The sequence below is a fragment of the Nerophis lumbriciformis genome, linkage group LG07 (assembly GCF_033978685.3).
Source record: "Nerophis lumbriciformis linkage group LG07, RoL_Nlum_v2.1, whole genome shotgun sequence".
Lineage (NCBI taxonomy): Eukaryota > Metazoa > Chordata > Actinopteri > Syngnathiformes > Syngnathidae > Nerophis > Nerophis lumbriciformis.
In genome coordinates, this window is record NC_084554.2 from 18,131,668 (window position 1) to 18,156,437 (window position 24,770).

The 24,770-nt window shown below is 40.7% G+C and overlaps 2 protein-coding genes across 7 annotated transcripts in view; one reads left to right on the plus strand and one right to left on the minus strand.

The window, feature by feature from the left end:
* Positions 1–24,770, plus strand: part of LOC133609787 (leucine-rich repeat-containing protein 19-like) — a 44,691-nt gene that overhangs the window by 18,854 nt on the left and 1,067 nt on the right. Inside the window, exons 3-7 of one of the 2 annotated variants that reach the window (XM_061965736.1) lie at positions 12,253–12,349; positions 14,057–14,164; positions 17,878–18,125; positions 19,579–19,690; positions 20,058–20,145. In XM_061965736.1, the coding sequence (XP_061821720.1) occupies positions 14,066–14,164; positions 17,878–18,125; positions 19,579–19,690; positions 20,058–20,145 (547 nt within the window). In that variant the 5' untranslated portion in view covers positions 12,253–12,349; positions 14,057–14,065. Of the gene's footprint in view, positions 1–12,252; positions 12,350–14,054; positions 14,165–17,877; positions 18,126–19,578; positions 19,691–20,057; positions 20,146–24,770 lie in introns of those variants that run through there. The other variant, XM_061965737.1, reaches the window with a different exon arrangement.
* Positions 1–24,770, minus strand: part of ift74 (intraflagellar transport 74) — a 74,219-nt gene that overhangs the window by 15,106 nt on the left and 34,343 nt on the right. For all 5 annotated transcript variants that reach the window (XM_061965732.2, XM_072913468.1, XM_061965734.2 and 2 more), the window contains exons 9-14: positions 9,160–9,298; positions 8,529–8,591; positions 5,636–5,779; positions 4,010–4,050; positions 3,811–3,890; positions 1,285–1,338 (exon numbers count right to left, since the gene is read on the minus strand). In XM_061965732.2, the coding sequence (XP_061821716.1) occupies positions 1,285–1,338; positions 3,811–3,890; positions 4,010–4,050; positions 5,636–5,779; positions 8,529–8,591; positions 9,160–9,298 (521 nt within the window). The remainder of the gene's footprint in view (positions 1–1,284; positions 1,339–3,810; positions 3,891–4,009; positions 4,051–5,635; positions 5,780–8,528; positions 8,592–9,159; positions 9,299–24,770) is intronic.

The window sequence follows — 24,770 nt, forward strand, 5'->3', positions numbered from 1 at the left end:
TCTCAACCAGCTATTGCAAGGAATTTAGGGATTTCACCATCTACGGTCTGTAATATCATCAAAAGGTTCAGAGAATCTGGAGAAATCACTGCACGTAAGCAGCTAAGCCTGTGACCTTCCATCCCTCAGGCTGTACTGCATCAACAAGCAACATCAGTGTGTAAAGGATATCACCACATGGACTCAGGAACACTTCAGAAACCCACTGTCAGTAACTACAGTTGGTCGCTACATCTGTAAGTGCAAGTTAAAACTCTCCTATGCGAGGCAAAAACCGTTTATCAACAACACCCAGAAACGCCGTCGGCTTCGCTAGGCCTGAGCTCATCTAAGATGGACTGATACAAAGTGGAAAAGTGTTCTGTGGTCTGACGAGTCCACATTTCAAATTGTTTTTGGAAACTTTGGACGTCGTGTCCTCCGGACCAAAGAGGAAAAGAACCATCCGGATTGTTATAGGCGCAAAGTTGAAAAGCCAGCATCTGTGATAGTATGAGGGTGTATTAGTGCCCAAGACATGGGTAACTTACACATCTGTGAAGGCGCCATTAATGCTGAAAGGTACATACAGGTTTTGGAGCAACATATGTTGCCATCCAAGCAACGTTACCATGGACGACCCTGCTTATTTCAGCAAGACAATGCCAAGCCACGTGTAATATCAACGTGGCTTCATAGTAAAAGAGTGCAGGTAGTAGACTGGCCTGCCTGTAGTCTAGACCTGTCTCCCATTGAAAATGTGTGGTGCATTATGAAGCCTAAAATACCACAACGGAAACCCCCGGACTGTTGAACAACTTAAGCTGTACATCAAGCAAGAATGGGAAAGAATTCCACCTGAGAAGCTTAAAAAATGTGTCTCCTCAGTTCCCAAACGTTTACTGAGTGTTCTTAAAAAGAAAGGCCACGTGTTGCAGCCATGAAATTCTAAGTTAATTATTATTTGCAAAAAAAAAAAAAAATAAATATGAGTTTGAACATCAAATATCTTGTCTTTGTAGTGCATTCAACTGAATATGGGTTGAAAAGGATTTGCAAATCATTGTATTCCGTTTATATTTACATCTAACACAATTTCCCAACTCATATGGAAACGGGTTTGTAAAATTAATTGTATTGTTTTTCAATGATTTAAAATGAATCACTTTAGTGTGGTTAGTGTCAACAAGCTACTAGCATAAATGCAATGTTCAATTCTATGCTAAAGACTCACTCCTGTGACTTTCAGTTCCGTTACTCAGATGATTTCTCACCGCCATAAAAACCTCCATCTCTTTTCCTTACCATCAATTTCTTCTTCTTTTCTCTTCAGTTCCTTGTACTTCTGCTGACATTCCCCTTTAACGAAAAACAAGCCTATTATTTTATTTCTAAGCATCATGTATTATGGACACATCTTATGGACTATTAATGACAGAGACATCAACGTTAAAGTATCATTATATTAAGAGATCACATATTGTTCCTTTAGATGCAGGTGTAATATCGAGAAACTACACAGAGAATGACAGGGTACCTTTGTCTTATATGGTTTGTAAAAACTGAAGGATGGTAAAGGGGTTTAGGTTTACGTTCATACATTTTGTGCATTAAAAATGCAGGTAAATTTATGCTAAATTATCTGACCAAAACATCAACATCGACATGTCCAGGGTCTACCTCGCCTCCCGCCCCAATGCAGCTGGGATGGGCTCCATCCAACCCCAGTAAATTTCAATAATCCATCTACGTGTTGAGAGCTAAAGAAGTCATTCCTGTGAAAAATCTTCCGTTTATGTTTACACATGTTGTGGTAATGTTAAGTAACTCATCATTATCACTAAGCATAACTACTGCCTAATTCAGGGATGGGCAAACTATGGCCCGCTGGCCACATCCGGCCCGTTGGTCTTTTTAATCCAGCCTGCCAAATATTAGAACAGAATTGAGCATAGATTTGTTTTGAGGATTGCCACAAAAAAACTGATACTAGACTTCGATGCACTGGCAAAAAGGGGCGATCAACAACACCCCTCCCACGGAAAGAGAATGTAAGTGTTCCATCCATCCATTTTCTACCGCTTATTCCCTTTGGGGTCGCGGGGGGCGCTGGAGCCTATCTCAGCTACAATCGGGCGGAAGGCGGGGTACACCCTGGACAAGTCGCCACCTCATCGCAGGGAATGTAAGTGTTAACCCTGTTATATACATTTTATGTTTCTTTGAAGTTTTGCTATGATATTGTTGAAAATAGATGTATTGTAATTAAATAGCCCATGTTTGAGAAGTCTACTCTTAGTTCCAACAGATGCAGATGTCCTCGCCCGGCCTATCTGTCACATTCAAAAGCCAATGTGGCCCCTGAGCCAAACAGTTTGCCAACCCCTGGCCTGATTACACAAAAATAACACAGGCACACACTGACTTCCTGTTTAGTGCAAAGTACATTTCAAAATAACAGCATGGCAGTAATAACCAGGATTCTGCCACAGCAACTTACGAAATACACATGTAATTGTTTTTTTTTTTTTAATTGTTAGACACCAGAAGAAAGAGTAGCGCATAAACAAAATTAGGTGTGTCCCTATCCAATATTGATATCAGCCCTACATCAGCAGAAAAAAACAAGAATAGGACAATATCGGCTTGCATCTAAAATCTACAATACAAGCAGTTGGAGCACATTTACTTGTGCAAATCTAGACAGCCAGTTAACATTTAAATGTTCTCCAAAAAGCACACAAGGTTAGTCTTCTCTTGTATTTTAGTCAAATCATTTACAATAGGTAAACAGCTACACACCAGCTTAACACGCAATAGCACACAAGCTAGGCATACGTAATAGGTGTCCTTAATTAAACATTATTGCAGTCTAAAATAGCACATTTGTAAACATAGACAAGTATAAAACATTTATACTGGGAAAAAATCACAATCTCACCAAGTATATATTTCTAAGTTCTTGTCAAAATATTTAAACAATTCCCTGAGTAGTATTTTTTTGTGAGACATAAGAAATTGTTTTTAAGGAATAGATCTTCTGAGGAAACAAATACTACTTTTGAGCATGACAGGCACACACAACTTCACAATACTAGTAAGTATAGCTAATAATAAGTTTTAATTGCTAATTTCAAGATCGCTCAACAGTTTTTAATGCTTAAATATAATGTCCTATTTTAAGAAATCTTACCATAACAATTTTGACTTTGCTCATTAAAAGCAAAAATTAACTTGTATACGGTAATTTTTTTTACCCTTTTTAAGAGGGGCATTTTTTCCAGTGTAGTTGCAGATTACCTACAGAAGGCGCAAACATTTTTTTACCACTGCATTGTCTCTAATAATAATCTCATCGATCAATGTGCGGCCGTTACCGAGAGACCTTGCACAACCCTCCGCCAGCAGTCGGGTCACCCTTGGCAGAGCCCAGCTCTGAAACAAGGATTCCAGTGTCTGGTGCCATTACTTCGGGGTAGGTGAGGCGACCCCTTGTAGATAGTTTCCAAAGGCGGAGCTATGAGTAATAATAATAATCTATTCTATCCATTTATCCATCCATTTTCTACTGCTTATCCTTCTCGGGGTAAGAGGGGTCTGGAGCCTATCCCCGTGGCACTCGGGCAGAAGGCAGAGTACATACACCCTGGACAAGTCGCCATCTCATTATCCAATTTAAATCTAATCTAATAATCAATGATGAGTTCATTTTATTTTTAGAATATGTGCAGGGCCAAATAAAACTTTGGACACCCGTGCCTTTTAGCAAGATAGAAAATGTTCTTTTGATTCAGAAGCTGAAAACTTCTATTACATCTTTGAGGTTGTTACCTTGAGCTTCCTCTGAGTCCTGCTCCAACTGTTGGATGTCTTCTGTTATTTGACCGGTCCTGTCCTTGATCTCCAAAAGCCTGAGCACAAACGCACACACACGCACACATCAAAGACCATAATCAGGACAGTCTGATTGGATGCTAATCAGTTTAGTTTAAGTCATTTAGTTAGGAGGTGATTTACAAAATCTACATACTGTCTGTCCATGCTGGCAATTTCCTGATTGTCTTCTTTCACCTGGAAAACAAATCATGAAGGCATGTGACGATTACATGAATATGAGCACTTCCATGCAGGTTTCTACAATTAAAAAAGTTTGAAGAAAACACTGCACATTAGGAGTGTACAGGACATTTGTAAACTGATTTCTTGGTACGGAACATTCTGGTCGGTTCACATTGAAAGTAAGGGACAGGAAGTGTGACACGTACGCAGTAAACAAATAGAGTGCAGTCCAGCCTATGGCTAGGAGGAGTCATGTCTAGCAATAGTAGAAAGGACAATATAGAGTCTGAACCTTTGGTTAAAGGTAGGGATGGGCCTAGTGGTTAGAGTGTCCGCCCTGAGATCGGTAGGTTGTGAGTTCAAACCCCGGCCGAGTCATACCAAAGACTATAAAAACGGGACCCATTACCTCACGGCTTGGCACTCAGCATCAAAGGTTGGAACTGGGGGTTAAATCACCAAAAATTATTCCCGGGCGCAGCATCCCCTTGTTCACCCACAAAAGAGGGTGAACAAGGGGATGGGTCAAATGCAGAGGACAAATTACACCACACCTAGTGTGAGTGTGACAATCATTGGTACTTTAACTTAAGTAGCTGCACCTGTACTGTAGAGGTTTACTTTGACAGTCACACAACACTACAACTACCACTAAAGGGAATTAATGGCCAAATGAACAAATTGAACAAATCATGTAATTCCACAACATCCCGTTTGTGGACAAGGAGAAAAAAAGCCACCGAAACGTGTTCAATTGCTTGATTAACTACTGCATTCAGCAAGAACTCGTAGTTCCAGTCACTCCCGCAGACAGCAGCGAACGCTTCTCACTGTCGCTGACACACAGGCTGCTTTTTAAAAGCACACACTCGTGCACTTCTGTCATTAAACATTTCAAAACTCGGACAGGGCAAAAACTCCTACAATATATTCACATGTTTACATTGTTTTTGTTTTGATTTAAACAATGAAAATTAGTGCTGATAAAGCTTGTGCTTTATTTTTATGTTCATGGTACATAATGTTGTTATAAAAATTGTAGAGTTAAAGTTAAAGTACCACTGATAGTCACACACACATTAGTTGTGGTGAAATTACCCTGGGCATTTGACCCATCCCCTTGTTCCATCCCTGGGAGGTGAGGGGAGTAGTGAGCAGCAGCAGTGGCTGCGCTCGGGAATCATTTTGATGATTTAACCCCCAATTCCAACCCTTAATGCTGAGTGCCAAGCAGGGAGGAAATGGGTCCCATTTTTATAGTCGTTGGTATGACTATAACCAACGACAGTGTCCGATCTCAGGGCGGACACTCTAACCACAAGGCCACTGAGTACATACTTTGATTATGGCATGGCAGCACACCCCAGCCCTTCATACTGAATGTTTTAAAATTGTAAAATAGAAACCAAAACAAACATAAATATGGATGATTTAAATTTTTCTAAAATTAAAAATTGTAATATTTGTCATTTATCTCATTTATTAGTTCAAATCCATCAGCGTCACATTTTTGGTAATTTTCGATGCATGTGAACCATGTGAAAGTTGTTTTGTGATAAATATCTATAATATCATTATTACTGATAATAAAACCAACCTGTTTCAATAGTTTCTCTCTTTCCTCCTGTGGTGTGCTGAAGTTCTTTTGCTCGGCCTCCATGGTGTCCCGCTTTGCCTCCAGTGTTGACAAAGTCTTGTGGAGACGAACCACTTCCTGTTTAATCTGCGAGTGGGCCAGCTCCTGCACGAAAAGGAAACAACAAAAACACATTATTCTTCTGCGACATTTTGCGATGCGTCCAACCTCACTTCCATGGCTGCACGACTCTGAAAAAAAATGAGGATCACCATTTTCTTGCTACAAATTTATATTGAAATTCTTTAGGACTATTATTTTCCCACACTTACAGTACATATTGTACACACCACACACTGATTGTATGACTATTATTGTTATCGTTAGCATACTTGCCAACCCTCCCTAATTTTCCGGGAGACTCCCATTCTACCGAATTTCTCCCGATTTCCAGCCGGACTTAAGGCACGCACCTTCCAGGTCCGTGCGGACCTGAGTGAGGACAGCCTGTCGTCACGTCCGCTTGGCCAACCAAAAAGTAACCACAGAACACTAAACCGTATAGTGTTCTGTGGTTCCTTTTTGGTTGGCCAAAGGTTTACGTTGTATTGCGCACCCTGACGGCAAGTGTGGGAGTCGGTTCTGAAGTATGAAGTAAAGAGACGTAACTTCGTCACCTCGCCTGGTTATTGACTCCAACCCAGAATATTACACTGCTCATACCTATGCTCCTTCAAAGGCTGTGCTACTGGCTGCAAAGCATTGCACTTTCAAATACAACAATGAGTAGAGAGGAGTGTTATGTGTGTATATGTGTAAATAAATGAACACTGAAATTCAAGTATGTCTTTTATTTGCATGTATATATATAAATATAAAATAAAAAAAATAAAAATATATATATATATATATATATATATATATATATATATATATATATATATATATATATATATATATATATATATATATATATATATATATATATATAGCTAGAATTCACTGAAATTCAAGTATTTATTTTATATATATATATATATATATATATATATAAATAAAATAAATACTTGAATTTCAGTGAATTCTAGCTATATATATATATATATATTTTATTATATATATATATTTTATTATATATATATATATATATATATATATATATATTTTATTATATATATATATTTTATTATATATATATATATATATATATATATATATATATATATATATATATATATATATATATATATATATATATATAAGAAATACTTGAATTTCAGTGAATTCTAGCTATAAATATACTCCTCCCCTTAACCCCGACCCGGCACCCCCCCCAAAAAAATCTCCCGAATTTGGAGGTCTCAAGGTTGGCAAGTATGATCGTTAGAGTCATTGTCTTGTTCTGATTGAAATGAACGTTCTATAGTTTTTATGGTGTTCTTCATGAGAGGGCTTTAAAGGCCTACTGAAATGTGATTTTCTTATTTAAACGGGGATAGCAGGTCCATTCTATGTGTCATACTTGATATTTTTGCTGAAAGGATTTAGTAGAGAACATCGACGATAAAGTTCGCAACTTTTGGTGGCTGATAAAAAAGCCTTGCCTGTACCGGAAGTAGCAGACGAGTAGCGTGACGTCTCAGGTTGTGGAGCTCCTCACATCTGCACATTGTTTACAATCATGGCCACCAGCAGCGAGAGCGATTCGGACCGAGAAAGCAACGATTTCCCCATTAATTTGAGCGAGGATGAAAAATTTGTGGATGAGGAAAGTGAGAGTGAAGGACTAGAGAGCAGTGGGAGCGATTCAGATAGGGAAGATGCTGTGAGAGGCGGGTGGGACCTGATATTCAGCTGGGAATGACTAAAACAGTAAATAAACACAAGACATATATATATACCCTATTAGCCACAACACAACGAGGCTTATATTTAATATGCCACAAATTAATACTGCATAACAAACACCTCCTCCCTCCCGTCCATATAACCCGCCAATACAACTCAAACACCTGCACAACACACTCAATCCCACAGCCCAAAGTACCGTTCACCTCCCCAAAGTTCATACAGCACATATTTCCCCAAAGTCCCCAAAGTTACGTACGTGACATGCACATAGCGGCACGCACGTACGGGCAAGCGATCAAATGTTTGGAAGCCGCAGCTGCATGCGTACTCACGGTACCGCGTCTGCATATCCAACTCAAAGTCCTCCCGGTAAGAGTCTCTGTTGTCCCAGTTCTCCACAGGCCAATGGTAAAGCTTGACTGTCATCTTCCGGGAATGTAAACAATGAAACACCGGCTGTGTTATCCGGCACACCAGTCAAGGGGTGCATTCTACGGCGGGGGTGCGTTATCCAGCACAACACCTGCCGCAATACACCGCTTCCCACCTACAGCTTTCTTCTTTGCTGTCTCCATTGTTCATTGAACAAATTGCAAAAGATTCACCAACACAGATGTCCAGAATACTGTGGAATTTTGCGATGAAAACAGACGCCTTAATAGCTGGCCACCATGCTGTCCCAAAATGTCCTCTACAATCCGTGATGTCACGTGCCGGCGTCATCATACCGAGACGTTTTCAGCAGGATATTTCGCGCAAAATTTAAAATTGCACTTTAGTAAGCTAACCCGGCCGTATTGGCATGTGTTGCAATGTTAAGATTTCATCATTGATATATAAACTATCAGACTGCGTGGTCGGTAGTAGTGGGTTTCAGTAGGCCTTTAATAGAAAAAACTGAAAATAATCCATCCAGTCAAAACATGGAACACTTGCTCACTCAGCATGCACATACTACTTTAAGTCAATGAATTACTGCAATTGCTCCTCCTGCAAGCCTCACCAGTCAGTGGTCATGTCTACTATATTTATTTTCTACCTGCTTCTCTTATAACAAACTCACCGCTTCGTATTCCTCCTTCCTGGTGACCAGAGCATCTAGTTCTTCTTGAAGTAGCGAAAGCTCCTGTGACATTAAAACAAGACGACAGGGATAGAAACTTTCTGTGTTTACAAATATGATCATGTATAACAATAGTCAACTATTTTACATTCCAATAAGAACAGCAGTGGCATGGAGCCTTTAAGTATACAAAACAAACAATGTTGTTAATTTTCTTTCAATATAGTGATACTGCAATGTCATCAAGTCATTTGTAATGAAATAGGCCTTTGTGTTTTTATGCGTTATTAGAATAAGTATTTCAGCCTTTTCTCTTTACATTATGCTTTTTGCTCTATTTTTACATTTGTTACTGTTTTTTTTTCATAGAAGATGGGATTTTTGTTTTTTTTAATACATTTGCAAAAACTTTGAAAAAAAACATTTTACATTGTCATTACTGGGTATTGTCTGTAGAATTTGAGAACAAAGATGAATAAGGCTTTGGAATAAGGCTGTAACATAATAAATGTGGAAAAAGTGAAGTGCCGTCAATACTTTCCCGGATGCACTGTGCTTTTGACAACTCTAGTGGGCATAACAGTAAATCCTGCACTACTGTATTTTGAAACTGATATTGAAAAATAAATACCTGTAGCAGCTCCTCATTGGCTGTTGTCATGGTGAAGTACTTCTCCTGCTTTGCTGTTGGCATGGACTGGATGATCTCGTCAGCAACACGCCTTTCCTTCTTGATTTCCTCTTCAACAGCTCTGATGGCCTCCTCTCTCCTGCAGTGCAGAGACACAACAGGGGACATGTTATGAAAGGTTTCAGATCACACTCATTAACTGACAATATAACCTGGTCCCTACACACCGGAGCTTTTGTAAAAAGAGCTCAGCAGCGCATGCACTTTTTGCGTCGGATGAAAAGAGCACAGCTCCCTCCCCCCATTCTCACCACATTCTACAGAGGCACTATAGAGAGCCTGCTGACCAACAGCATCTCTGTCTGGACTGGAGCCTGCAATGCCTCAGACTGGAAGTCTCTCCAGAGAGTGGTGAGGACGGCGGAAAAGATCATCAGGACTCCTCTTCCTCCTATCCAGGAGATCGCAAAAAGCCGCTGCCTGACCAGGGCTCAGAAAATCTGCAAAGACTCCTCCCACCCCCACCGAGGACTGTTTTCACTGCTGGACTCGAGAAAGAGGTTCCGCAGCCTCCGAAGCAGAACCTCCAGGTTGTGTAACAGCTTCTTCCCTCAAGCCGTAAGACTCTTGAACGCATCATAATTAAATTATCCCCTCAACTCCCCCCAAAATGGATTAACTCGCTGGAATAAAAAAGACAATATAACATGCATCCATAAACGTGGACGCATGTGAAAAAGTGCAATATATTTATCTGTACAGTAATCTATTTATTTATTTATATATATTTATTTATTTTATTTATATATATTTATTTATTTTATATATATACATTTATATATTATTTATATATATTTATTTATTTATATATGCACCTTATTGCTTTTTTATCCTGCACTACCATGAGCTTTTGTAACGAAATTTCGTTCTTATCTGTGCTGTAAAGTTCAAATTTGAATGACAATAAAAAGGAAGTCTAGTCTAGTCTAGTTAAAGTTCAGTAGGGAAGTATACTGTACATTCACCGGAGCACCTGGGCTGTCTAAGAAATAATAATTTTGCATATCCGTTAACTTTATATATGCGACCAAATGTTTGGTGCTCTCAATGGAAGAGGAAATTAACATTATAAAAAGTTTGGACAACACACGCTTATCAATATTGGCCCTAATTTTGGACACGATCGCTCGACTATCACAACCATCATTATAGGTAGTCGCTCCAGGATTTTACAGGCCTGTCTGCGATTGTTGTGACCTAAAATGTCTGAATTCGCAAAATACATTGTGATGTTTTGAGACTTATATTTTACAATATCATTGAATCAACTTGTGAGTTTATGAATTTGTTGTCAGTGTTTTAAGCATTATTGAATACAGTCCGGTCTATTCAATACAATTTTGAATAGACCGTAAAATCATATACTCACGGTACACTTACTGTACTATTTTAATTCATTATAACTAATAATAGTAGTAAATAATAATAAATACAGAAAGAAACACCACCAAAGGCTTGCGTATTGTCCGTTGTCTGCTCTGTCGGCCAGAAGTTGCAGACATTTTCGATGAATGTTTTGACCATCTTACTCATTTATTTTCAAACACTTTTACCTCCGCATGTTAAGAGCATTTGTGAACTGTTGAGAGCGAATTATAGTGCTAATGTTTGTTGGTTAATGAGAGACAATGAGAGATAATAAACACACTTCAAAATCTCATGTAAATGCTGCGACTTTATGCTAGGTCAGCATTAAAAATGAAAATATATTCCCAATTGTCATACCCAGAAGGCTTAGCACTGTAGACATGAACAGAACGTATGTAGAGCCATACACAGGACGACAATTGTGTAATTTGATCAATAAATAGTTGATATATTATACACATTGTTGTCCCATGACGGTGACCAAAAGTTGGGGGCATTAGACAAAACTGTAAGGCAAGGATTGATTACATTTGTGTGAATTAGTGTGATAGCGACTTTGCAACTTTTGGAGGTACTGATCACGGATAAAGATTACCATCAAAGATTATCAGTGTGTTATGAAAGCAAAAGTAACTACTAAGCAGCATATTGGGGTTTCAATATTGAGTTGGAAATGTTCCTATAACAGGAAGAGAAGAATCAATCCCAGTGTGTTGTATTTAGCGTTTTTATTATTGTATACAGACTTCAGACTAAACTAAATTTAGACTTGCAATGAGTTGTAGGACCTGAACTTGTTCATAACCGGAGGACCACCTGTATCCACTGAATATGATGACAGTGATGGTTGGATTGATTGATTGATTGAGACTTTTATTAGTAGGTTGCACAGTGAAGTACATATTCCATACAATTGACCACTAAATGGTAACACCCGAATAAGTTTTTCAACTTGTTTAAGTCGGGGTCCACTTAAATTGATTCATGATACAGATATATACTATCATATATACTATCATCATAATACAGTCATCACACATTATTTACAATTCGGGGTGTGGAGGGTGCGGGGGGTTAGGTTTGGTTGTTATCATCAGTCATCAACAATTGAGAACAGAGAAATGGATATTGAAACAGTGTAGGCCTGACTTGGTAGGATATGTACAGCAAGTAGTGGACATAGAGAGAGAGAGAGAGAGAGATCAGAAGGCATAAGAAAAGTATCTACATTTGATTGTTTACATTTGATTATTAACAATCCGGGGAGGGTGTTAGTTTAGGGTTGAAGTTGCCTGGAGGTGTACTTTTATTGTGGTTTTGAAGGAGGATAGAGATGCCCTTTCTTTTATACCTGTTGGGAGCGCATTCCACATTGATGTGGCATAGAAAGAGAATGAGTTAAGACCTTTGTTAGATCGGAATCTGGGTTTAACGTGGTTAGTGGAGCTCCCCCTGGTGTTGTGGTTATGGCGGTCATTTACGTTAAGGAAGTAGTTTGACATGTACTTCGGTAACAGGGAGGTGTCAGGGTGTGTAAGTAATGGCAACAGTTTTATTAACGTTGCTTGTTGCTGCACTGTGACATGAAGAAGCAAAAGTGGAATGGAATGAAGACTGACTTTATCAAACACCCGTTTAAAAAAGCAGTAAAACCTTGCATGTCAGCTTTCAGATTTTACAACAAGGATCAAAGGTCTTTTCCTGCTCTGGCTGCACCTGCTGACGGGTGTCATTCACATACTCCTGCTCACAGAACATAAAGGTACGTGATTTTTCTTCATACTTAATATCTAGTTCAAGATCGAGTTAAACTATTATCGGTGAGCAATTCACAAACAATGTCAGACGACACATATTTGCAACAGTTATTTCATTTAAATTTTAGGCAACTCGTCTTATTGTTTGCCCTAGTCACTGTCCACATTTGGGATGTGTACCATAACCTGAGAAAAGCAAACGGTAGTAAAAAGACAGACAAACTGAGTATGTTTTGGTGCCTCATTTCGGTGCCAAATGAACAGTTAATACAGTGGCACTGAACTGAGGCTAGATGAGGTTCTGTCAAATGCCATTAGGGTGAGAAATTCACCCACACATATGAGCATCTTGCTAAATTACTCAAGGCTTGAAAGGTTGCTGGTTCTGCTGTGATAAATATTATAGTTACAGTATGTATTTGTTGAGGTTGTTTTGCCTGTCAGTTAGTTAGTTATAGGAGTTAGTTTGTAGGTAAGTAAAATAGCTCAAAAAGTTATTGGCAAATTTTTATGAAACGTTTAGGAAATGTCATAAATGGAATAAGGAACAAGTGATTACATAATAGCGGGTATCTGTATCATCACTGCTACAGTTACAGTTACTTTGCGAGGCTGAACTTCCTCCACCCACAAAGACAAAGATAGTGGATGATATAACAAGAGGGTTCACTCAGTTTTTTAAATTCCGTTATGGAACAAACACGCCCAGGTGCTGAGACCAATTCAACAGCCTGTTTAGAAGCGACAGACGAAAAAACAACAACTTTAATTTAATGTATCCTTCCTTTAGTTACCTCCGTAATTAAACGCTGGGTTTTTTCTGTCTGTTAGTTAGCAACATAGTTCAAAAAGTTACGAGCACATTTTTATGAAACTTTCAGAAAATGTCAGGAATGGGATAAGGATTTTGGTTGTTATCCGGATCACTGTCTGGATTCAGGATTTTTAAAAAAATTTTAAGTATTCTTTACTATTTGAAGATAGCACCTGGCTGATGTCTGTGCTCGCCAGGTGTTTTTCTGATTATGAGCATTTGTCATTTAAATTTAATTGATTTGAAAACGTGGAATTTTATTCAAATTGGCTAGGCCAAAAGGATGTTGAATATGAATTGGAATTATAGGAAGTGAAATAAAATAGATTGCAACTCAGAGAAATTACTTTAATCAAGGTAAAAAATTTTAATTTAAAAGTCAACCTATATTATCTGTTTTCTAGAAGAGGTTTTTATTCTTAAATTACAATGGAAAATGTGTGCTGTGATTATTACATGAGGTTCATAGTCGTAATATTTCTGTGAAATATGCCACAAAGTCATGTATAGAATATAATGTAAAGCATGATTCTGAATTACATCTTAATTATCCATTAAAAATCCATGAAATTTAAATTATACTTCTTTCAATACAATTGGAATTAAATGCAATTTTACTTGCAACCTCAATTCAAATTAATGGAACTTAAATTCAAATTTGAATTCTGAATTTTGCACAAATCTGCAATTTACTGCGATTTTTTTTGCATCTTGGTGAATTTATCACTTTGTCATAATGTTATTCATTGCACAGAATTATTTAAACAACTACCGGTACACTGTTTAATCACCTGCAGTGTTTCTAAAGAACCAAGTTGGCAGTAATGTTGGATCATGTGTAAACAATACCCAACCTTACTTCAAGTGGCAATAACGTGTTTATTTTGCTTCCTCTCAGGGTGGAATTATGGGCTGGTCAAAGCAACCTCTCCAGCTGCTGTGGTTGGTCACCGTAGTGGCAATAATGACAAAGAATAACTGTGCTGAAGTTGAAGATGAAGGACTTGTAAGATCATTCCTTCTTTGATTTCATTTGAATGTGTCCTATTGAAATAGTTTGAAAATTCTGCCATGGTCGTAACCCGTGTTTCCCAGCCTTTATTGAGCCAAGGCACATGCTTTACTTTGAATAAAACTCAAAACACTTCTATGAATGGTACAGATGGACACCAAGGTTAATTACTTACCTCAGGGCATTCATTCGATTTCAACTGGACTGTTTGGTTTGTCTTAGAAGACGTTATGCCTCTCATCTGAGTAGGCTTCATCAGTTCGTGCTCATAGATGTAGATTGGTCAGATCTAGTCTAGCGGCTGGTGCCAAAACCCTAAATGTTTATACTTCAAAACCAGGAGTGTGTGCCTGAGCAAGGATGGTTTCTCAAAAACAACTGTTTTGATGCAAACAAGCAATCCTACTGTCAAAGCCAACGACAGTCGTTGTAGTGTAATTTCCCCTCGTTAGCATTGAGGCATTGTGTGGCAGAACGATGGCTGTGGATCGACTACTATCAGTCCAAAATAGTCGGAATCCCCCGTTTAAGCATTCCATTTAGTTGTAAACAAATGGTACAAATGACTTTCTGGTTACCTTCCGTGACCAGAATGTTTCTAACTCCTGTTATTTGTAGAGGCTAAATTGCAGAGTCTTTTAGGAATGGTTGAAAGGACAGTGTTGTATGTGAAAGACAGGTGGTGTCGCAGACTCTCTTCTGTTTAGGGATGGTTTTTCAACCCTGACATAGATGGGTTCCCCACCGAGTTAATGTGCTCGGCGAAGGCTTGCACTTCTTGGTTTCTAAATTTGCACCCATGTATCATCCACATATCTGTACCAATGACTTGGTGCTGTTCCCTTAAAAGAGCTCAGAGCTTTCTTTTCCATGATTTGCTACGGTTGAGGTGAGCCAATGGCACAACCATGTTTTTGTCGGTAAAACGTTCCCATGAATTGAAAGTATGTGGTGAGGCAAAGTTCCAGCAAAAGACAAATCTGTTCTGAGTTTAGTGTGGATCTATCCTGTAAGGTGTGATCACCTAGTAGATGCATCCTGGGTTAGAATACAGGTGAACAGAGAGGTGACGTCAAATGAAACTATAGTTTAATTCCTATGCAGTTTTAGATCGTTCGTTACAAAGTCAACTGAGTTTTGCCAACCAAAGATGCGAAGATGTTGGCCACAGACTTAGCAATATTGTATGTCACAAAGATAATGCTGCTGACAATGGGTTTGAGGGGAGCCCCATCTTTGTATATTTTTGGAAGGCCATAAATGCCAGGAATGGTTTCTTGTGGGTATACTCGGTAATACAATGCCCGGTTGATGACTATATTTGACCAATTAAAGTCTAAGACTAGATCTGACCAATCTAACTCTATGAGCATGAACTGATGAAGCCTAATTGGATGAGAGGCTAAACCTCTTCTAAGACAAACCAAACAGTCCAGTTGCGATCGATTGAATGCCCTGAGATTACAATGACCTGGATGAATGAGAACATTTATAGACACATTAATTACTGACCTTCTATCATCTAGTCCATGGGTGTCAAACTCTGGCCCGCGGGCCAAATTTGGCCCGCCGTGTAATTTAATTTGGCCCTTGAGGCAATATCAAATTAACATTAGAGCTGGCCCGCCGCTATTATACAGCGGCGGTGCCGCTGTAACACCGCATTCACCGCTAATACTCATACTTGCCAACCCTCACGATTTTCAGTGCCCCTCTCGAAAGTCTCCCAACCATTCTCATGAATTTCTCCCGATTTCCACCCGGACAACAATATTGGGGGCGTGCCTTAAAGGCACTGCCTTTAGCGTCCTCTACAACCTGTCGTCACGTCTGCTTTTCCTCCATACAAACAGCGTGCTGGCCCCTGTCACATGATATAAAGTTAAAGTTAAAGTTAAAGTACCAATGATTGTCACACACACACTAGGTGTGGCGAGATTATTCTCTGCATTTGACCCATCACCCTTGATCACCCCCTGGGAGGTGAGGGGAGCAGTGGGCAGCAGCGGTGGCCGCGCCCGGGAATCATTTTGGTGATTTAACCCCCAATTCCAACCCTTGATGCTGAGTGCCAAGCAGGGAGGTAATGGGTCCCATTTTTATAGTCTTTGGTATGACTCGGCCGGGGTTTGAACTCACAACCTACCGATCTCAGGGCGGACACTCTAACCACTAGGCCACTGAGTAGGTATATTTATATATATATATATATATGCGGCTTCTACACACACACAAGTGAATGCAAGGCATACTTGATCAACAGCCATACAGGTCACACTGAGGGTGGCCGCATAAACAACTTTAACACTGTTACAAATATGCGCCACACTGTGAAACCACACCAAACAAGAATGACAAACACATTTCGGGAGAACATCCGCACCGTAACACAACATAAACACAACAGAACAAATACCCAGAACCCCTTGCAGCACTAACTCTTCCGGGACGCTACAATATACACCCCCCCGCTACCACCAAACCCCGCCCACCTGAGCCCCGACATTAATGAACTAGCATCCCAGAAAAGATGCCAGGTATCTGGCTTGGGCACATCAGATTAGATCAGTGTGTTGCAAACTGAGCAGTAAAAAGGCCTGAATGGTTGATTTATTCATTGTTGTTTTATTTTCAAATGTATTAGCCTGTGGAAAAAGTTAATGTTGATATTTACCTCAGAAGGCTGCAAATAGAAAAGAGGCATTCAATTTTTAATTTAAATTTGATTTAATATACCATTGATGTGTTTTCGTTTGTTTTTTGAAAGTTGATTTTGCACTATTAAGTTATATAAGCGTTGCTTGTTCCATATTCAGTGTTAAAGCAAATCAGTGTAGCAAACTGAGCAATAATTAACGTTTTATTCATGCACCTTCTCTTGCTACTTCAAGGCTTGAATGTTTGTTTTGATATTGACCTCAGAAGGCTGCAAATAGAAAAGAGGCATTCAATTTTTATTTAAATTTTATTTGATATGCCATTGATATTTTTGAATTAAAGTTAAAAGTTAAAGTTAAAGTACCAATGATTGTCACACACACACTAGGTGTGGCGAAATTATTCTCTGCATTTGACCCATCACCCTTGATCACCCCCTGGGAGGTGAGGGGAGCAGTGGGCAGCAGCGGTGGCTGCGCCCGGGAATCATTTTGGTGATTTAACCCCCAATTCCAACCCTTGATGCTGAGTGCCAAGCAGGGAGGTAATGGGTCCCATTTTTATAGTCTTTGGTATGACTCGGCCGGGATTTGAACTCCCAACCTACCGATCTCAGGACGGACACTCTAACCACTAGGCCACTGAGTAGGCCGAATTATTATTATTATTATTTGAAACTCGATTTTGCATGTCACTATAAAGTTATATAAGCCTTGCTTGTTCAATATTCAATGCAAAACTTGTTTGGGTCCCTATTAAAAGGTTCATTTGTTCAACCTTGGCCCGCGGCTTTGTTCAGTTTTAAATTTTGGCCCACTCTGTATTTGAGTTTGACACCCCTGATCTAGTCGATGAGCATTGTTCTGCTTAACATTAAACATCGCTGGCATATATAAACAAAGATACAGTAGGTTTTTTTAATAACCTTTTTTAGACCGGTTAAGTGAAATTAAATAACCTGATGATTCTCCTCATAACACATTAATGTACCGCAACACAGTGGTTGAGAATCACAGCTCTTAACTATCAATCTGTGCATCATTTGGCAGGTTGAAAACTTAACCAACACGCTTCTGACGGCTATCCCTCCTAACAGCTGCAATTCCTCTGTTATTAAACTGGTGATGGAGGGGAATCAGATTACTCTCTCCAAAGAAGACAGACTATCCCTGGCCAGTTATTCCCAACTGATGGAGCTCTACCTAGATGCCAACAAAGTGGACAAAATACCAATCATGTACTTCATGGTTGTACCAAACCTCAGAGTGCTGTCACTGTCTAGGAACCAAATCAACAGGTAAATAGGGTGTGTGTCAAACTTCGCACACTTAGGACCTGATTTTAAAAACACATTCGAACTTCATTGCGCGCAAAGCTGATCTACTAAGCTTGTGCGCTGAGGATTGTGTTAAATTAGCAAAAGTAATTTGAGTGGGTCCAAGGAAAATTCAGTGGATCCCCACGAAAAGGGTCTGTTTGCACTATTTACGTGGATGCCTACAGGGTGCTAACTTTCCAATTTGTTTTCAGCATTACTTTATATCCAGCCCTTTTTACGTTTTTCAGCACGCAATGACGTAACTACGTCCGTACGTGCCCACAAATTAGCTTTGTGATGTCAGCTAATGATAGTGATCTGGATAGCTAATGTTAGCAATCATTGAATGTATATTCTATCATAACAACAACATTACTGCAAATTATTAGTTGTTTCTCTTGGTCTGCTCTTGTATATGAGACAGCGGTGAGGGACAAGTGCCAGACTAACTTCTCGGCCCGACGAGCAGTTTTTATTCAATGTAATTATCCATCCATCCATTTTCTACCGCTTATTCCCTTTTGGGGTTGCGGGGGGCGCTGGCTTTAAAAATATATTTGTTCTGTTAAACCACAAATGGTAACATACGCTAGCCGGTAGTGTTCTTGTTATGTTTTTTATTATCCATCCATCCATCCATTTTCTACCGCTTAATCCCTTCGGGGTCGCGGGGGGCGCTGGAGCCTATCTCAGCTACAATCGGGCGGAAGGCGGGGTTATCCTTTTTCTAAATATTCAGTATTAAAAATGTTTGATGGTGGTATGGAATTATATGGTTATAATTAACGGATGGATTAATTTATGTTGAAATGTATCTGAAATTAAACAAAACTCAAATTTTGAGAAGACAACTGTCATTTAAACATGATATACACAATTTACAAAAATAGCACTTTGTAGCAACATGAATAACACCAAAATAAATTTGTAAAATTCAAATGAAAAGAACCAAAAAATATCAATAAAATGCTGACTTTAAAATATAAAACATTCTTAACCGCATTATATGTTCCTGTTTTGTTGTGATAATGAAAATGTTACCGTGCATGACATGGTCATCTGAAAAGTACAGTGCATCTACTTTGACAAGTACAATTTATCCAAACAATTAAGTAAATGTTAAGGAGTAAATGTAGCATATTACTACCCACCTCTGCCAACCAATAAAGGTAAAAGTGATGTTAAATGTTAATTTACTGTATATGTATTTCACATTGTTTTCTGCCTATAAAACTATGATTACTCTCTATAAAATAAGTTGTGTTCATATGTTTGGATGTCAGCAACTGATCAAATAGATTTGCATTATTTCTTATGTGGAAAACATGCTTTAGCTTTGAATGACCTTCTGGAACGGATTTACGAACAAACCTGAAGTACCACTGTAATGTACATGTACCCCGCCTGCAATTAAATTTGGGTTGTGTTACAGCCTGGAAGCCCAGACCTTATCTGGCCTTTATGCCCTCAAGATGATGAACCTGTCCTACAACCTACTGACACATCTCCCTGCTCAACTATTCAGAGGGCTTAATAATCTACAGGTAAACACTCATATACTGTACTTGGATCCCAAGAGGGGTACAGTACTGTAACAAAAAAAAAGTGTCAGGTCAGGGCACCAGTAGCTTTGTGCATTATGACATTATAAAACAGTAAATAGTAATATAGTTGGAAATATTACATGTATAATACAAAAAGAAAATGGGCCAAAGAAGAAAAATCATCCATTGACAAGTAGGTAGTATATTTATCAGTGACCCTACAACTTGTTTTGCCGTTATTTAATATTTAAATAATAAAATAGCATTGCTTTAACAAAGTATACACAAACAAAAGTATATTTGTCATTTAAGGTACAGCTATTGAAACCATTAATACATGCTACTAATCTATTATGCTCCCTATTAGGTGGTGGACCTGCAGGGCAACCCGTGGAATTGTTCCTGTCCATTTTTGAGCCACTTTGAAGAAATAAGAGCAGCAGGAGTAACCATCAGTAATTATCTCAATTTTAATATAAATAACTTATGCTACTGAAGTACATTACAAATATAGCAATAACAAAAGCTAACCACAATGCCGACATTCTCATGATTAGGGCTGGGTAAAGTGATCGATTTTGTCGATTATTGATTGATATCTTTTACATTTTGTAATATCAATTCACAAGGAGAAATATAACCTTAGAGAAAAATGTAATTTAAAACATTTGTATGCACGTACAACACTTAAAACCTTTAGAACATCAGTATAAGGAATTAAATTAGGGAATGGATTACGTAAAGAAATCAAACAGTGTACTAATATGATCCAATTTAAGAAACTGTTCAAACTCAAAGTGTTTACATTTACAAAGTACAAAGAAGAAGAACCATGATAAACAATCTGAATGTATTGATAATCTTATTTATCTCACCATATTAAATACAACTTACTTCACCAATTATAATTGATTTATTTTTAACGTTATTATTTATGGAGTATATTGTGGATAAATTGAGAACAGGAAGTGAACAAAAGCATTAGCAATTGCTATTTAATGGAAAGGGGTAGGATTAAATAAGCTGTGCTTCTTCCTACTCCTTTTCAAACATGCTAGAAAGCAAAACTGGAAATTGTGATGTATCATGTTGTAATTACACTTTCACTTGTAATTCCTTTCTTATTTCAAAATTGAACTATTGAGACATAAAGGGAAAGACAGGTGTCTCCTTGTCTCATTAAGATGTTGGATGATGGGCAAAATTCCCTAAAAAGTGAGGTTTTCCTGACTACTGTCAACATGACTACTGTCGAGTTACACAACATTAAAACATGCACTCAGTGACTTCCTGTTCAGTGTAAAGTAAGCTTTGAAATAAAAGCTTTGGCAGTATTAACCTGGGTTTAGCAACTAACACCATGCATCAGTGTTATTTTCTTTTTTTGACTGTTAGTCATCAGAAGAAATGTTTGCGCATTTAGTTTGTTGTGTAAATGCTGGAAAGCAAACATTTTGGCACCTAATGCATGCTAACTGTTAGCATGCTAACTTTGTAGCTCCTTTTGCATGTACATACCTCAGAGACATATGTTGGTACTTTACGCATGCTAACGTTAGCATGCACGCTATTTTTTTTTTACTAATTTTACAGGTACAGTATGTACCTCAGAATCAAATATGTTATTTTGAATATCTTATATTGTTTACGAATGCTAACTGTTAGCATGTGTAAAGTACCAAAATATTAATAAATAATTAAATATAAAATAAGGGCCCGGCCGGGCACAGCCCGAAGAGGCAACGTGGGTCACTCCTCCAATGGGCTCACCACTCATGAGAGGGGCCATAGAGGTCGGGTGCATTGCGAGCTGGGCGGCAGCCGAAGGCAGGCACTTGGCGGTCCGATCCTCGGCTACATAAGCTAGCTCTTGGGACGTGGAACGTCACCTCGCTGGGGGGGAAGGAGCCTGAGCTAGTGCGCGAGGTAGAGAAGTTCTGGCTAGATATAGTCGGACTCACCTCGACGCACAGCAAGGGCTCTGGAACCAGTTCTCTCGAGAGGGGTTGGACTCTCTTCCACACTGGCGTTGCACGCAGTGAAAGGCGACGAGCTGGGGTAGCAATTCTTGGTCCCCCCCGGCTCAAAGCCTGCACGTTGGAGTTCAACCCGGTGGACGAGAGGGTAGCCTCCCTCCGCCTTCGGGTGGGGGGACGGGTCCTGACTGTTGTTTGTGCGTACGCACCAAACAGCAGTTCAGAGTACCCACCCTTTTTGGATACACTCGAGGGAGTACTGGAAAGTGCTCCCCCGGGTGATTCCCTTGTCCTACTGGGTGACTTCAACGCTCATGTTGGCAATGACAGTGAAACCTGGAGAGGCGTGATTGGTAAGAATGGCCGCCCGGATCTGAACCCGAGTGGTGTTTTGTTATTGGACTTTTGTGCTCGTCACAGATTGTCCATAACAAACACCATGTTCAGACATAAGGGTGTCCATATGTGCACTTGGCACCAGGACACCCTAGGTCGCAGTTTCATGATCGACTTTGTAGTTGTGTCATCGGATTTGCGGCCTCATGTTTTGGACACTCGGGTGAAGAGAGGGGCGGAGCTTTCTACCGATCACCACCTGGTGGTGAGTTGGCTGCGATGGTGGGGGAGGATGCCGGACAGACCCGGCAGGCCCAAACGCATTGTGAGGGTCTGCTGGGAACGTCTGGCAGAGTCTCCTGTCAGAGAGAGTTTCAATTCCCACCTCCGGAAGAACTTTGAACATGTCACGAGGGAGGTGCTGGACATTGAGTCCGAGTGGACCATGTTCCGCGCCTCTATTGTCGAGGCGGCTGATTGGAGCTGTGGCCGCAAGGTAGTTGGTGCCTGTCGTGGCGGTAATACTATAACCCGTTGGTGGACACCGGCGGTGAGGGATGCCGTCAAGCTGAAGAAGGAGTCCTATCGGGTTCTTTTGGCTCATAGGACTCCGGAGGCAGCGGACAGGTACCGACAGGCCAAACAGTGTGCGGCTTCAGCGGTCGCAAAGGCAAAAACTCGGACATGGGAGGAGTTCGGGGAAGCCATGGAAAACGACTTCCGGACGGCTTCGAAGCGATTCTGGACCACCATCCACCGCCTCAGGAAGGGGAAGCAGTGCACTGTCAACACCGTGTATGGTGCGGATGGTGTTCTGCTGACCTCGACTGCGGATGTTGTGGATCGGTGGAGGGAATACTTCGAAGACCTCCTCAATCCCACCAACACGTCTTCCTATGTGGAAGCAGTACCTGGGGAATCTGTGGCGGGCTCTCCTATTTCTGGGGCTGAGGTTGCTGAGGTAGTTAAAAAGCTCCTCGGTGGCAAGGCCCCGGGGGTGGATGAGATCCGCCCGGAGTTCCTTAAGGCTCTGGATGCTGTGGGGCTGTCTTGGTTGACAAGACTCTGCAGTATCGCGTGGACATCGGGGGCGGTACCTCTGGATTGGCAGACCGGGGTGGTGGTTCCTCTCTTTAAGAAGGGGAACCGGAGGGTGTGTTCCAACTATCGTGGGATCACACTCCTCAGCCTTCCCGGTAAGGTTTATTCAGGTGTACTGGAGAGGAGGCTACGCCGGATAGTCGAACCTCGGATTCAAGAGGAACAGTGTGGTTTTCGTCCTGGTCGTGGAACTGTGGACCAGCTCTATACTCTCGGCAGGGTCCTTGAGGGTGCATGGGAGTTTGCCCAACCAGTCTACATGTGCTTTGTGGACTTGGAGAAGGCATTCGACCGTGTCCCTCGGGAAGTCCTGTGGGTAGTGCTCAGAGAGTATGGGGTATCGAACTGTCTGATTGTGGCTGTCCGCTCCCTGTACGATCAGTGTCAGAGCTTGGTCCGCATTGCCGGCAGTAGGTCGGACACGTTTCCAGTGAGGGTTGGACTCCGCCAAGGCTGCCCTTTGTCACCGATTCTGTTCATAACTTTTATGGACAGAATTTCTAGGCGCAGTCAAGGCGTTGAGGGGATCCGGTTTGGTGGCTGCAGGATTAGGTCTCTGCTTTTTGCGGATGATGTGGTCCTGATGGCTTCATCTGGCCAGGATCTTCAGCTCTCGCTGGATCGGTTCGCAGCCGAGTGTGAAGCGACTGGGATGAGAATCAGCACCTCCAAGTCCGAGTCCATGGTTCTCGCCCGGAAAAGGGTGGAGTGCCATCTCCGGGCTGGGGAGGAGACCCTGCCCCAAGTGGAGGAGTTCAAGTACCTAGGAGTCTTGTTCACGAGTGGGGGAAGAGTGGATCGTGAGATCGACAGGCGGATCGGTGCGGCATCTTCAGTAATGCGGACGCTGTATCGATCCGTTGTGGTGAAGAAGGAGCTGAGCCGGAAGGCAAAGCTCTCAATTTACCGGTCGATCTACGTTCCCATCCTCACCTATGGTCATGAGCTTTGGGTTATGACCGAAAGGACAAGATCACGGGTACAAGCGGCCGAAATGAGTTTCCTCCGTCGGGTGGCGGGGCTCTCCCTTAGAGATAGGGTGAGAAGCTCTGTCATCCGGGAGGAGCTCAAAGTAAAGCCGCTGCTCCTCCACATTGAGAGGAGCCAGATGAGGTGGTTCGGACATCTGGTCAGGATGCCACCCGAACGCCTCCCTAGGGAGGTGTTTAGGGCACGTCCAACCGGTAGAAGGCCACGGGGAAGACCCAGGACACGTTGGGAAGACTATGTCTCCCGGCTGGCCTGGGAACGCCTCGGGATCCCCCGGGAAGAGCTGGACGAAGTGGCTGGGGAGAGGAAAGTCTGGGCTTCCCTGCTTAGGCTGCTGCCCCCGCGACCCAACCTCGGATAAGCGGAAGAAGATGGATGGATGGATGGATATAAAATTAAAATAAAGCTGGCATGATACACCATATTGCCAAAGGTATTTGGCCACCTGCCTTGACTCACATATGAACTTAAAGTGCCATCCCATTGTTCTGTGTACAGAACATAATAAGTCAAAATAAGTTTCAGCTTACAATATTCTATAGGAACGAAACTTGTTTGTAACCCGAGGATCATCTGTAATCAATTAATTGGATCCGGAAGAGGCACTGTAGAGTTCAGTTTTTGAGTTTGCGGTCTGAAGAAAAAAAATATGATGTCAACTAAATTATTTAACTGCT